The sequence below is a fragment of the Mus caroli genome, chromosome 1 (assembly GCF_900094665.2).
Source record: "Mus caroli chromosome 1, CAROLI_EIJ_v1.1, whole genome shotgun sequence".
In the NCBI taxonomy this organism is placed as follows: domain Eukaryota; kingdom Metazoa; phylum Chordata; class Mammalia; order Rodentia; family Muridae; genus Mus; species Mus caroli.
This window is the reverse complement of record NC_034570.1, coordinates 126,882,414-126,895,910: the sequence shown is the minus strand read 5'-3', so window position 1 is coordinate 126,895,910 and position 13,497 is coordinate 126,882,414. Positions and strand designations below refer to the sequence as shown.

The 13,497-nt window shown below is 44.7% G+C and overlaps 1 protein-coding gene and 1 pseudogene across 1 annotated transcript in view; one reads left to right on the top strand and one right to left on the bottom strand.

The window, feature by feature from the left end:
• Positions 1–6,222: 6,222 nt before the first annotated feature.
• LOC110283622 lies at positions 6,223–6,400 on the bottom strand (annotated as a pseudogene).
• Positions 6,401–10,091: 3,691 nt separating this feature from the next.
• Positions 10,092–13,497, top strand: part of Rnpep (arginyl aminopeptidase) — a 20,334-nt gene continuing 16,928 nt past the window's right edge. Inside the window, exon 1 of the mRNA XM_021158679.1 lies at positions 10,092–10,610. Coding sequence (XP_021014338.1) covers positions 10,164–10,610 — 447 coding nt within the window. The 5' untranslated portion in view covers positions 10,092–10,163. The remainder of the gene's footprint in view (positions 10,611–13,497) is intronic.

Genomic DNA, 13,497 nt, shown 5'->3' with positions numbered 1-13,497 from the left:
CCATCAAAACCATTTTAATTAATAAATTAACCAGAGAAACAAGCACATGGCAGAAGGCTTCTCTAGGTTTTCTGGAGTAGTGAGATTAGCTTCATAGTTGAAATTTTCATGTTTTCCCATTTTCCTACTAGCTGAATTTGACTAGATCTATCCTGTAACTGGATTCTGAGTTAGAAGTTATAGGTACAGCTGAACCTGCTATTGCAAATATAGCTGTTCCCACATGCTAAATGTCTAGCAACTGGAAATGTGGTCATAGTTCCATCCTGTGATGTGCTTTTTTTAGCTAACTCATTGTAGGGCTGGAGAGATGGCTTGATTGGTAAAGTGTGCCAAGGAAATATGAAGACCTGGGTTTAGATCTCCACTCTGGTGACATGCACCTGTTGGGACAGAAGACAGGAGAATAAATCCCAGAGCTCTCTGGCCAGCAAGGGAGAGATCCTCCACTGGGGGACTCGGAGGGGAGGTGGCTCATCAGGAGAAAGGACTAGCAGTGCATATTTGACAATCCTAGTTTGACCCCTGGAACAGGTAAGATGCCAGATGTGCACATCTGTAATCTCAGTGCTCCTAAGGACAGAGCAAGAGAATCATCCAAACGCTCTCAGACCAGCTTGCTTGGAACATGCAGTATGATGAAGAAACAAGAATTGGGGGCTGGAGAAATGGCTCAGCAGTTAAAAAGCACTGACTGCTCTTCCAGAGGTCCTGAGTTCAATTCCCAGCAACCACATGGTGGCTCACAACCATCTGTAATGAGATCTGATGTCCTCTCCTGGGGTGTCTGAAGACAGCTGCAGTGTACTTATGTATAATAATAAATCTTTAAAAAAAAAAAAAGAAAGAAAGAAACAAGAATCGCCACCTCAGCAAGGTAAAAGGCAAGAACCAACTCCCCAAAGTCTCTTTCTGGCCCGCACACTTGCACCCACAATCAAACATACATACATACATACATACATACATACATATATACACACACACTCGCACGTGTGCACACACACACTAAATACATATTTTATAAATCTATCCTGTAGCCAGGTGGTGATGGCTCATTCCTTTAGTCCCACTACTCAGGTGGATCCGTAAGTTGGAGGCCAGCCTGGTCTACAGAGTGAGTTCCAGAACAGCCAGGCTATATACCAAGGAACTCTGACTCAGAAAACAAACTATATATATATATATATATATATATATATATATATATATATATGTGTGTGTGTGTGTGTGTGTGTGTGTGTGTGTATGTATGTATAGTTTGTTTTCTGAGATTATACATATATATTATATTCACACATTACACATATATACACAATATCTATATAATACACATGTATTATGTAATATATATACAGATATATAAATTTATATACACACAGATATATGTATATATACATATATATGTGTGTGTGTGTATATATACATGTGTGTATAGATATATAGATATATCCTGTAAAACAAATCAAGTGGAGCAAGTAGAGAGCAGTAGAAAGCCCCAGATCCCAGATGGCAACCTCTGGCATCCACACAGCTATGCACAAATACACAAACACACACAAAAACAAGAAAATAAAATTAAACTCATTGTTTCCAGTCTGTTCTGTCACATTGCATGGGTGCACAGATGGAGCAGACTTGTTTCTGGGGTAGCACAGCCTTACCCGTGGTCCTGGCTGTTTTCTTGCTGTCATGTCAAGAGTCCAGCAATTCCACCCCACAACCAACACAGGAAGGAGACACAGGATTAATATTAGTTGTCATTGAATAAATGGAATTTCTTGCCAATAGAAGGCACTTGCAGTGGGACAGTATGCAGTTCCCTTGTCTCTGCCTCAGAGTTGCTGGGATTGTAGGTGTGAGCCGCCGTGCTTGACAGGAACTACATCTTATAACAGATACCTGGTAAATACTGAGTAAACAAAATACAGGCAGCTGTGTTAAAAAAAAAAAGTCAGAAGCTTTTAGAAGATATATGTTTGTGTTGACAATGTAATAATAAATGTCTATATAAACTCAAATGCAGCATAAAAAATTAAATATTCTGGACTTTGCATGATAGCACAACAGGCAAGAGCATTTTGCCTTCAAGTTTCGTGACCAGAATTTGGTCCCTGGAACACACATAGAAAAAGGAAGGACCAACTCCCAGGAGTTGTCTTCTGGCCTCCACATATGTGTCCTACATACACACGCAACACACGAATACATTTTAAATGGAAAAAAAAAAGATAGGCATCATACAATTGAATTTTGTATGCATAGCTTCTTGATTTTTAAGTTTATTTTCGTTAAGGGTTCAAACTATCATACTGAATTTGATGTTAATCATCCACATGTATTTCTGTTTTTTGTTAATAGCTGTACTGGCTAGATTTTGGCCATCCTGACATTAGCTAGAGTCCTCAGAGAGGAGGGAGCCTCAATTAAGCAAATGCCTTGATAAAATCAGCTGTAGAAAACTTGTGGGGCAGTTTCTTAATAATGATTTACTGGAGGAGGGCCTAACCCATTGTGGGTGGTTCTATAAGAAAGCAGGCTGAGCAAGCCATGAGGAATAAGCCAGTAAGCAGCACTGCTCCATGGCCTTTGATCAGCTCCTGCCTACCTCCAGGTTCCTGTCCTGACCTCCTTTGATGATGAACTATGATATGGAAGTGTAAACTGAATAAACCTTTGCTCCCCAAGTTGCTTTGGTCATGATGTTTTATCACAGCAAGAATAACTGTAAGATAAGTTGGTCCCCAGATAGTGGGCTACTGTGACAGATCTGACTATGTTGTTTTGGGGAAGATTGTGAAAGGACTTTGGAATTTAGTGCAAGAAAAGCCACTGAGTGTTCATTGATGAGCTCTCTGGAGGAGCTTAGACGATAAGACTGTTAAGGGCAATGCAGAAGATGGAGGCCTGGCTTGAGAAGTTTCAGAGGGAAATTTAAAGACTATGGAAGCCATTTGTTATTGTGAATTAAGAGTCTGTGGTTCTAGTTAGCTGTAATAAGAGTCACCCAAGTAGTACTGGTTTTGAATGAATAAAGGGGTCATGAAAAGCAGCTGACATTTGTTCTTGGGAGAGGCCACTGGTGAACGTGCAGCCTCAGTGGCAGTTGGTGGCCCAGGTTTAAAGGAGTCATGCAGAAAAGTTAGGCTTGGCACCATGAAGAGCCTATGAGAAGCTATTGCTGAAAGTGCAGCCCAGTTGCAGAAGACCCCATCATTATGGAGATATCACTACCATGGGATGACCACCGTGAACAGCAGCAGCTGTGGAGTGGAGCCAACTGGAGCCTAGAAGACAAGCTATGTACTACAGAGGGTGGAGCCAAAGAAGGAGGTTCTGAGTGAATCTCAGACATTGAACATTGAGTTATTCACACTGATGGAGTTCTGGTTTGTTTATTCAGGTTGTGACTGTGCCCTGGTTCTTCTCCCTTGGAGTAAGAAGGTATTTAATTTAATTTTGATCTATACAGGATCCCACAGCTGAAAGATGCAGTATGATAAAGAAACGAGGTTTTTTTGGCCGGGCGTGGTGACGCACGCCTTTAATCCCAGCACTTGGAAAGCAGAGACAGACAGATTTCTGAGTTCGAGGCCAGCCTGGTCTACAGAGTGAGTTCCAGGACAGCCAGGGCTACACAGAGAAACCCTGTCTCGGAAAAACAACAACAACAACAACAAAAAAAAACCAACCCAAACAAACAAAAAGAGGGGTTTTGTTTGTTTGTTTGTTTGTTTGTTTTTTAATTGTACAGTCTCTAAAGAGAGACTGTATGTTTTTAAAAGACTGAAGTTTAAAAAGCGGGCGGGATGGGGTATGGGGTGGAGAGATGACTCAGGGGTTAAGGGCCCTGGCTCTTCTTCCAGAGGTCCTGAGTTCAATTCCCAGCAACCACATGGTGGCTCACAATCATCTGTAATAGGATCTGATGCCCTCTTCTGGTATGTCCAAGGAGAACCACATTGTACTCATGTACATAAAATAAATAAATCTTTTAAAAGAAAAAAAAAAAGACTGGAGTTTTCATGTGTTTAAATTTGTGAGGACTATGGGACTTTTAAAGTTATTTATGTCTTAGATTGTGATATTACTGTGCCATCTTGAGGATAAATGAGAAAGGAAAGTTCTAATTGAACAGTGATGCGTTTGTCAAGTTGACAAGAGATCAAAACTCTAAGAAAGTATTATTTTTAGATAACTGTAGACTTAAAAGCTGCAAAGCTAAAGGCTTCTGTTACATATTTCATTCAGATTCTCTTATGTTAACATCTTATGTAACCACAAAGCAATGATCAAAAACAAAATTCACATTGTTGGGGTCCAGGAAGCACTGCAAAAACCACTCAAACTCCAGTTTCAGTTAAGAAGGAGCAGTTTATTGAGCACACAGCCCAGGACTGATGATGGACCAGAGATACAGCATAGACTTTTCCAACCCAAGCCAGAATGCTACAGAGTTTTTAAGCCTGAAATCCATGTCAGTGCCAGGTTATCCTATGAGTCATGACTTAGAGATGGGGACTTCTTTTTTTTCTTAAAGATTTATTTATTTATATGTAAGTACACTGTAGCTGTCTTCAGACACTCCAGAAGAGGGAGTCAGATCTCATTACGGATGGTTGTGAGCCACCATATGGTTGCTGGGATTTGAACTCCGGACCTTCAGAAGAGCAGTCAGGTGCTCTTACCCACTGAGCCATCTCACCAGCCCGGTAGGGTACTTCTTTAGGAACATGGCTTTGTGTTACACTTGTCTTGCTCCCATTGGTTGGGTTATTCAATTGTTGCAGGCTAGCACTCATGTCTCAACTTGCCAATCGGGATATCAGTTACCCAGGGAGGTCTTGGGAACTTAAACTTTACTGTGATTCATTCTAAATTAGGGCAAGGATTTGGAGAGGTGCCAAGAACACCGAAGCATAGACTATAACAGAATATACAATCAACTTGGCTGTGAGAAAGTTTCTTAGTAACAACAGCACATAAGAAAGTTTCTTTGTAACATCATAAAATGGCTGGCTGCAGGCATGAGACAAAATGGCTACAGTAATGTCAGAAAGACAGTGGCTAAATTAAATTGTGGACTTTTTTTTTTTTTTTGTCTCTTGTTTTTCCTGCAGACAAGACCCCAAATTCTGTCAGTTGATATCATAGTTCTTTACTCTATAGATTGTTTCTCAATCATTCCTTGTGACCTTGATGCTCCAGCAACATGGCTGCTCTGGCAAGAGATCACCTCCAAAGACTTTCTAGGTCTATATGATCCAGTTGGAATGCAGACATGTCCTTACTACACATCTTTAATCCCTAACAATGTGGGTAAGGTAAGTTTGTAGAAGGAAGTAGCCATGTTTGAAAGTGATGTCTAATTTGAGGGGCAGACAAGTGACGAATCACAGAAAGATTTGACAGAACAAGTCAGAGATAGGATTCCACCTGCTCTCATGAGAACAGAATGGGAAAGAGAGGCTACTTAAGAGCAGTGAGAAAAATGGATGTGTGTGGCAGTTTTAGTGAAACAGTTGTACAGAGACAGGTTGCATAGAAATCAAGCTAGACACGGGTGAATACAGAAGGAGCCAGAAGACTATGATCCAATACTCTCATTAATTTGTGCAGGTTGTTCTAACCTTGGCTGTTGGGGACTCCTTCCGGTTGACTCTTTTTAAAACATTACTAGATTTATTTCTGGGTGGGTATGGGAGTGGGCAGGTGTAGAGGTCAGAGGTCAGAGGTCAACGTGGAGAGGCAGCTCTCTTCTGCTCCCAGGTAAGTCCCTGGGATCAAAGTTAGCTTGTCAGGCTTGGCAGTTCTCCGTGCTGGCTGGCTCTTACCTCCTCTCAACACCACTTCTTTCTGCTTGTTTTGCTTTGTTTTGTTTTAAGATAGGGTTTCTCTGTGTAGCCCTAGCCATTATGAGACTTGTCTCAAATTCAGAGATCTGCCTGCCTCTGCCTCCTAAGTGCTGAGATTAAAGGTGTGTACTACCACCACACTTGGCTCAACAAGATCTTTTTTTTTTCTCCCTGTTATACTGCTCTTTATTTATTTAAACAAGAACACAGGCTGGCATGCCCAAAGACATCAGTCAGTACCCAGTAGGTTCAGGCAGTCCCCCTATTGGTTGGCTAGGTCCTGATTTCTAGTAATATTCACAATCAGCTGATCCTGTCCTGAGAGACTCCAGGCACATCACAGACATGGAGCATGGACCAGGTGGCCTCACTGGACATCATCATCATCATCAAAGAGATTTTCAAAATCATTAAAAATGTCTGCAGGAACTGCCTTTTCATTGGCTGCCAAGTTCATCAAGAGACCAGTGCTATCTCCAGCCTCATCCAGGTCTATATAGGGCCCCCACACCCTCAGGGAACATCTCATCCACAGCCAGTTTCATCTAGAGACCAACCCCCCCCTCGCCATCCCCCCATGGGACTTGAATTTAGGTCTTGACATGTACTATACAAGCACTCTACCACTTAGCTGGTTCCCAGCTGTCTTAGTCACTGTTCCATTGCTGTGAAAGAAACCATGGCCAAGGCGATTCTTTTAAGAAAGAAACATTTAATTGGGGAGCTGTTTATAGTTTCAGCGCTTTAGTGTATTATCATCGTTGTGGGGACTATGTCAGTCATGTGCTGGAGAAGTAGCTGAGAGTTCTACACTGTGAGCCACAGGCAGCCAAAAGAGAGAGGGACTGAGCCTGGCATGAGATTTTGAAACCTCACAGCACCTCTCCAGTTTTTGACACACTTCCTCCTACAAGGCCACACCTCCCAACCTTTCTGATCCTTTCAAAGCGTTCCATTCCCTGGTGATTAAGTATCCAAGTGTGTGAGCCTATAGGAGCCAATTTTATTCATACCACCTCACCAGCCCTCAGTCTTTGCTATTGTTATTATTTTAGTTTTTAGCTCTTTTACTTTTTCACCCATGAGATGCTCTAGGGCTGTGGTTCTCAAGTTTCCTAATCCTGCAAACATTTAAAACAGTTCCTCATGTTGGGTTGATCCCCAACCATAAAAGTATTTCATTGCTATTTTGTAACTATAATTTCACCACTGTTATGAATGCTAATGTGTAGGGTATCTGATATGCAACCCTGGTGAAAGGGGGGGTCCTTAGACACCCCCCCAAAAGGGTCACGGCCCACAGGTTGAGAACCACTGCTCTAGGATCATTTTGCTTGTTTCCTGAACCAAACCGCACAATCAGTGTCTGTTTTAAAAACCACTAGTGCCAGGTAGAGGTAGTGCACGCCTTTAATCCCAGCACTCAGGAGGCAGAGGCAGGCAGATTTCTGAGTTCGAGGCCAGCCTGGTCTACAAAGTGAGTTCCAGGACAGCCAGGGTTATACAGAGAAACCCTGTCTCAGAAACCAAAATTAAATAATAAATAAATAAGTAAGCACTAGTGCCTTTTATTGGAGAATAAATACAGAATCCAAAGTCCAGGTGGGTGTTCTATACAGTCTGGATAATCATGTGGGCATGCTCTCAGTTTCAGATGAATGAGTTTATTAGGCATGTAGCAAGCAAAGTAAAAGAACCAATAGCAAGTAGCAGATAGACAGGAGCAGACAGACAGCAGACACACAGCAAATTATCATCAGATCAAACCCAGCAGAGGTGACAGGAGCAGTGGGGTCAGAAAGTCAAGATAGCATCAAATCAGGGCCTAGTGACATCCAGCAGGAACTGACTGGGGAACTCTGGAATTCCCGGTCTAGCAGCTTTTCCTGGATAAGCTGCCCCTCCCCATCACAGGAACTTTTATCCCATGGAATAAACAACAGTCATTTATGTTGGAAGTAACTTCAAGCTGTTCAGGGACTGTTTTTAATAACCTAAGCAGCTTGCTGTTTTTCTCTTCTCCCTTTTACATAGTGGGGAAGGGGGTGAAGAGGGAGCAGTGGCATACTGACCCAGGACAGGGGCAATTTGGAGGACATTTTAAACAAATTTGGGGTTGAAGTGGAGGGGCCAAGTTTCAAGTGCCAGCTTCTTGGTGAGCTAACATAGCAGCTAACACTTTACCAATATAGGTGCTCTGTTGTCACTGGAATGTCCCTGCTCCTATGATTTTTACTGCATTAAGTTAAGGAGAAAAGAAAAACCCAGATCCATGCATGGTGAGTTAAGACTTTAATCACAGCAGTCAGGAGGCAGAGGTAAATAGATCTCTGAGGCTGAGGCTGCAGGTCTAGGCCAGCCAGGGCTGCATTAGTGAGACCTTGTCTTATGAGAAGGGGAAGGGGGTCTGGGGGTATAGTTCAGTGGTAAATCATTTGCCTAGCATATGTGAGTCTCTAGGTTCTATACCAGTTCCTGGGGGAAGTTTTGTCTTTGGATAGATAATACCTTTAATTGTTGTTTTCCTCCTCCAAAGACATGAACAAATATCTGTTCCCTATGGCTAGGGGTACTCTGGACTGCTGAAGAAACATACCCAAAGCTCCACAAAAAAAGAGTGTCCTCTGTCCCTGCATGGTCCCTATTTCTTTTCCTTTCTTTTCTTTTTTTAAAAGATTTATATATTTTATTTATATGAGTATACTGTAGCTGTCTTCAGACACACCAGAAGAGGGCATCGGATCCCATTACTGATGGTTGTGAGCCACCATGTGGTTGCTGGGAATTGAACTCAGGACCTCTGGAAGAGCAGTCAGTGCTCTTAACCACTGAGCCATCTCTCCAGCCCATAGTCCCTATTTCTATAACCTCGAGAACCTTGTCACATTCTGAGCTACCTAAATTGTATGACCTTCTTTTTTCTTTAAGACTGAAAAGTGCCGGGTGTGGTGGCACATACCTTTAATTCTAGCACTCGGGAGGCAGAGGCAGGCGAATTTCTGAGTTCCAGGACAGCCTGGTCTACAAAGTGAGTTCCAGGACAGCCAGGGCTATACAGAAAAACCCTGTCTCTACAAACCAAAAAAAAAAAAAAGACTGAAAAGTTTCTATCCCTAGGAAATGGCTACACTTAATTTCTTCATTTGTTGCCTCTGCAAGGCACTGTCACAGAAGAGAAACAAAATGTAGCACTGTGTCCAGCTCAAACTGAGCCACACAAGGAAAATACAAAGAACATGCAATGGGCGACTAAGCATTTCCATGCGTGCAGGGATGGGGGTGTAGCTCAATGGCAGAGTGCTTGTCTAGGGTACTTAAGGCCCCACATTTGATCTCCAGCATTGATAAACAAATATTATCTAGGAAGGGTGTAATCCCATAACTCCTCAAGCTGATGTAGGATGGCTATTTTGAGACTACCTTGGGCTACATAGTAACACAATAGTTTTTTAAAAAGTTGCATGATTTCAATAGCTAAGGAGTTTAACTAGTCTTAATGAACTCATTTAAAAATCTAACTTGAGGGTAGAGAGATGGCCCAGCGGTTGAGAGTCCTTGGCTGCTCTTGTAGAGGACCTGGTTTGGTTCCCAGCATCCAATGACAACTTATAAGGTCTGTAGCTCCAGTTCCAGGGGATCCGACTCTATCTGCGGGCACTAGGCATACGCGTGGGCAGAACACCCATCCATATTTTTTAAAAAAAAAATTAAAAATAGAAACAACTAAATTTGAGTGGGAACATATGGGTATATAACAATCACAAAACGTCTCTGGTCCTGACACAAAAGCGTTAAAGATCTGCGTGCCTGGGGTTGCGGGTGTGTGTGTGTGTGTGTGTGTGTGTGTGTGTGTGTGTCTGTTTACTAAGCATGCTAGACATCTTCCTTGACGGAAGAACAGCATTACAACTCCTGTTTTACAATTCATTCAAGATGTCACACATGCCCTAATGGCTGGCCTAGTGGAGAGAGTGAGTGAAATTTCAAACCCAGAGCCTTACAATCCAGGTTCTGGTCCCCTGCATCCTGCAGACTGCTTAGAAGATGGGGAATTCTCAAGGGTGACCTGGAACTAGGGTGACCCACCACACCACCGACTTCGGTCTCAGGGTAGCGGAGGAACCTGTGTGAAGCAGGAAGAGGGGTTGTGTGCCACAAGGGAGGGGACAGCCCCAGGGGGTTAGGGGCTGTGGCCGCCCGAATACCTCGGAGGGCGGGGCGCATGGTGGCGCGTCGCCTCGAGGCGGAGCCTGCCAAGACCCGAGGAGCGACCGGCCTTCCTGGCGGGTGAGCAACCGCTCAGGAGCCATGGAGAGCGGCGGACCAGGCAACTACAGCAGGGCGGCCCGGCGGCCACTGCACTCGGCCCAAGCCGTGGACGTGGCCTCGGCCTCCAGCTTCCGCGCCTTCGAGATCCTGCACCTGCACCTGGACCTGCGGGCCGAGTTTGGGCCTCCGGGCCCGGGTCCGGGGAGCCGCGGACTGAGCGGCAGGGCGACGCTGGAGCTGCGTTGTTTGCTTCCCGAGGGCGCCTCGGAGCTGCGGCTCGACTCGCACAGCTGCTTGGAGGTGACGGCGGCGACGCTGCGACGGGGACAGCCGGGAGACCAGCAGGCGCCCGCGGAGCCCGTGCCTTTCCACACGCAGCCCTTCTCGCACTATGGCCAAGCCCTGTGCGTGGCCTTCCCGCAGCCCTGCGGTGCCGCCGATCGCTTCGAGCTGGAGCTCACCTACCGCGTCGGGGAGGGACCCGGGGTGAGTGCGCGCGGGGTGCCGGGGCCACCAGCCTCTCCCAGCCCCCTTGGCCAGCCTGCTGCTCCTAAGCAGCCCAGAGATGGAGAGCAGGAAACCTGGCTCTGCTTCAGCAGCTTCCGCGGGAGATCCCCGTGCCCCTACTCTCTTCCCCAGCAGCCGGCTTTGGATTCCTGCCCCCTGCTCCCCATTCCGGGGCTCGAACCTCTCCAGCCGGTGCTTTGTTCCTCCTACCCGTCCTTCCTTCCTGCCTTCCTGGTCTCTGTCGGGATTATTTGCCTTAGATTGCCCTGCCTCTCCTCTGACACACACGTGCTGGACCGACTTGTCCGCTAGCCTCTGTGTCTTTTCAGGATGAGAAACTTGCTACGCAAACTTTGCTTTTTGTTTTGTTTTATAATTCTTCTTGCTGGAGCTTGGACAGTGTTGGTTAATTAGCTGGATGCTGACAGGGTCCTTTCATGTGCTAGCAAGCCCTTTTGGTTCCACAGGTTAAAACAGCCCGTGAAGCATTTTTACTTCCTCCTTTGAAATCCTGCTATTGACTTAAACGAATCCGAGCAAAAATGGGAATGTGTAATTAGAGTACTCTGGACTTTATAATAATTCAGTCTTCTCAATAACGGTTGGTTCTTAAGTCTTAAGGTTTTCAGAGTTGGACGAATATTGGAAGTTACGGTAACTATTCATAGCGGACATTTGTAAGAGTGACAGCCTTAGGCTGGGTTACAAGGTTCACCAAAGCTGTTGGCAGACTATTGGAGCTTGCTTATCCAGCTAACAGTTCCCCTTTACTGACCCAAAGAGCACTTGACTTCCTCCTTTGATTGGAGGAATAAGCGAGCCTTTCGATAGAACTTGTTGGGAAACTGAAAGCACCGTGGTATAACCTAGCACCAAAAGCAAAGCCAAGTTCCCTTCGGTGCCTGGGGGGAAGCTGTACACTGGGAAATATCTTTGGTTCCTCTGCTATATTTTGAGTCCTAATTTTCAGTAGGAGCTAGAAATTAAAAAGGATTGGAAAATTAAACCCTCCCTAAATTTGCATACTCTAAAGTTGTCAAAGTTAACAACAGAATCTATTTTGAGTTTGTAATCCTCCTGCCTCAGCTTCCTGGGTGCTGGGACTCCTGGCAGTGTGCCATCATGTCTGGCCCGTATCAGGTGCCTAGGTTTAGACTTTCACCGGATGTTGTCAAGCATTTAGACAAGTGCCTTGCACATCTTAGGAAACCCTGCTCATTATCCTTCCACTATCTTTTTGTTCGTTTGTTTGTTTGTTTGTGTTTGTTTGAGACAGGGTTTCTCTGTATAGCCCTGGCTGTCCTGGAACTCACTTTGTAGACCAGGCTGGCCTCCAGCTCAGAAATCCTCCTGCCTCTGCCTCCCGAGTGCTGGGATTAAAGGCGTGCGCCACCACTACCTGGCTCTTCCACTATCTTTAAGTTAAAGAGCAGAATCAATTATTGTCCTTCAAAACATCATGGCTGAGGCCTCTCTCTAAAGGGTTGCCCTTTGGACTACAGAGATCTTCACTGAGGACATTGGCGTGCATTCTTTTCCCATTGCAACCATTCTGATGAGCGCGCTCGCTCAAGCACTGCAGCGCCTTCTCCCAGAATTCACATGGGCGGTAGTGCCCAGGTTTCCTCGTTTCCCCGTTCTGTTTCCTTCACATCATTTAAGAACAAACGAAGCAAAAACAAACAAAACTCCGTAAACAAAGATGGCGGAGGGATAATGTACAGGGTTTCCTAAGATGTACAAGGCACTTGTCTAAATACTTGACAGAATTTGGTGAACTTTCTCTCTCTATAAACGCCCGATACCAGCTAGGCATGGTGGCACATTGCCCGAAGTCCCAGTACTCAGGAAGCTGAGGCAGGAGGACTACAAATTCAAAATAACAACCAAAGACAGATTAACGGCATAACTGGGCACAGCTCCTCACACATCTTCCACGATTTCCATTTCCCTGTTAGCATCTGGTCGGTCAGCGCTGGCACACACCAGCTGTCAGGATAACAAGGCTCCACAGGCTTTAGCGGCATCTTAGTTTTTTTACCTACTTCCTTTCCTGATTCATGAGCCCAGGCAAAGCAGCATATTGTAGCTAGCTGTGTAGCTGCCCATCTTTGAGTTTGTCAGGCTTTCCTTGTTTTTTGTTTTGTTTTGTTTTGTTTGTTTGTTTGTTTTTTATAACTTTGACAGTTTGAAGGAGTGCTGGTCAGGTATGTTATAGAATGCTCTTCTACTGAAAACTTTCAGATGTTTTCCCAATAACTACATGATTAGACTGGAATTGTACATTGTAAAGGGGAAATTCAGAGGTGAAGTGTCACTTGGACCACACTGTATTGAGTCAATGTATTAGCAACATGTCATCTGAATGTTGGGGTTGACCTTGGTCACTCCACTACATTAGTATTCTTCAGCTTTTTCTACTGTGTCACCTCCTGCCTTCCACACTACATTGTATTTATTGGAAGGCTAATTACATTTATTATACTTGAGCAAAAACAGGCAAAGAAAAACTCAATATCTAATGTGGCTTTCTTATGTATCTTTAGTGTCTTACTGTTGCAGGAAATATTAAAATAGAGCCACGTTGCCGCACTACTGCAGGCAACTCTGCCCTGGCGTGTCCTGCCGGGCTACTCTGCCCTCCAACTCTCTGGCGGGGCAGAGCTCCCAAGTTCCCTTTGATGCCATGCCAGCCCCATGCACCCGCCCACTCTGTCTCTAGCTAGTGCCCCACAGAGACTAATCGCTGTGTTCCCAGCTCTGGTTTGCTTGTCTCTGGCTCTGCTAGTTCCTTCTCAACCATAAACTCCTATAATCGGGGGTCCCACATACCAGTAACCAAGTAAATCAAAAAGCTTATAATTAA